Source organism: Rhipicephalus sanguineus, chromosome 5 (assembly GCF_013339695.2).
Source record: "Rhipicephalus sanguineus isolate Rsan-2018 chromosome 5, BIME_Rsan_1.4, whole genome shotgun sequence".
NCBI classification, from domain to species: Eukaryota; Metazoa; Arthropoda; class Arachnida; order Ixodida; family Ixodidae; genus Rhipicephalus; species Rhipicephalus sanguineus.
Genome location: NC_051180.1, coordinates 44,307,077 through 44,308,464, shown reverse-complemented (window position 1 = coordinate 44,308,464; position 1,388 = coordinate 44,307,077). Strand labels below are relative to the sequence as shown.

The 1,388-nt window shown below is 47.6% G+C and overlaps 1 protein-coding gene across 1 annotated transcript; it reads left to right on the top strand.

The window, feature by feature from the left end:
• The first annotated feature begins 475 nt into the window (after positions 1–475).
• On the top strand, positions 476–1,000 carry LOC125758591 (uncharacterized). The gene has a single exon (XM_049415925.1). It carries the CDS (start codon positions 476–478, stop codon positions 998–1,000), a length of 525 nt encoding a protein of 174 aa, XP_049271882.1.
• The last annotated feature ends 388 nt before the right edge of the window (positions 1,001–1,388 follow it).

Below are 1,388 nucleotides of genomic sequence, written 5' to 3'. Positions count from 1 at the left end.
GTTATTCATGTGAGTAGGTACCTTCTGCGAACATTTTTTTTTGTATTTTCCAGTACCACCCAAAAACTGCCCGGTAGATCGATATTAGATGCACATCATAAATTTATTCTGTCTCAATTGACCTCTCTCGTTAAAAACAGAAACCTGGCACATTTTTCCCTTGCTTTCGCAGGGCTATATACTACCTTGACGAGACCTGGGTGAATTCTGGGCACACCAAGGAAAAGGTGTGGGAAGACGCCACTGTGTCGTCACGTGCGGACGCCTTCCGCAAGGGTCTCACAACTGGGCTTGGTGGTCGGCTCATTGTTCTCCATGCTGGACGCGAAAACGGCTTCTGGATGGGGCATCTCTCGTTTCCCGGGCGAAAAAGAGTGTTACCAGTGACTACCGCAGTGAAATGGATGGCCCACGCTTTGAGAGATGGTTCAAAGAACAACTTTTAGCAAACATTGAGCCACGTAGCGTAATTGTCATGGACAATGCTGCACACCATAGTGTTCCGCTCGAAAATTTGCCCTCGTGCAAGGCCGAGATTCAGTCTTGGTTGACTCAAAAAAACATCCCGTGGTCGAATGACCAGTTGAAGCCCGAGCTCATTCAGCTGGTTAACCAAAACAAGCACTGTTTTTCTGGATACCGGATTGATGCCCTGGCCAAGGTTGCTGGTCATGACATTGTTTGGCTTCCTCCTTACCATTGTATATTCAACCCTATTGAAATGGTATGGAGCCAGGTCAAGGGGTATATTGCAGCCAACAACGGGTCGTTCACTCTTGCTGGAGTCGAAGAACTTCTGAACGAAGCCATTGCCCTTGTGACTACAGAAAGCTGGGTGCGCGACTGCGTTCATGTGGTACGTCTCGAAGAGGAGGCCTGGGGGCAGGATGGTGCAATCGAAAGCACGCTCGACAGCATCATAATTACTCTGGGATCTGACTCCAGCAGCTGCAGTGACAGTAGTGACAGTGAATTGAGTGGTATAGAGGAACTCTGGTGAACCCGGTGTGCGCTGGCTCATATGATGCTGATTGTTTGTGAGATGCTATGTATTCCTTTTTGATGCCCAACAGCTTGGAAGTATGCTCTGTCATTCTAAAAAACAGAGCGTGCAAACGAGGACACAGGAAGGAAGTCAAGACACCACAAACGGCGACTAACAAGTGACGATGTGCACTATCCGCTTACGTGATTCTGGCTGCATGCAGCACCAAGCAATCATTTAGTATGTTTGTTGTCAGCCTGTGAATTAGTCTTTCGATTGTCAGTTGTGGGTGGCGCTTCACTTCACACATAAAACGGAAGCTGAGGAGTGCAAGCAGTGCTGAGATGATGCATCACATATCTTGTTTCACCCGAACGAAATGGTAGCAAAATTTTGATTACAA

Excerpts from the sequence above, each read along its gene's own strand:
- LOC125758591 (XM_049415925.1), top strand. The coding sequence starts at position 476 with ATGGACAATGCTGCACACCATAGTGTTCCGCTCGAAAATTTGCCCTCG.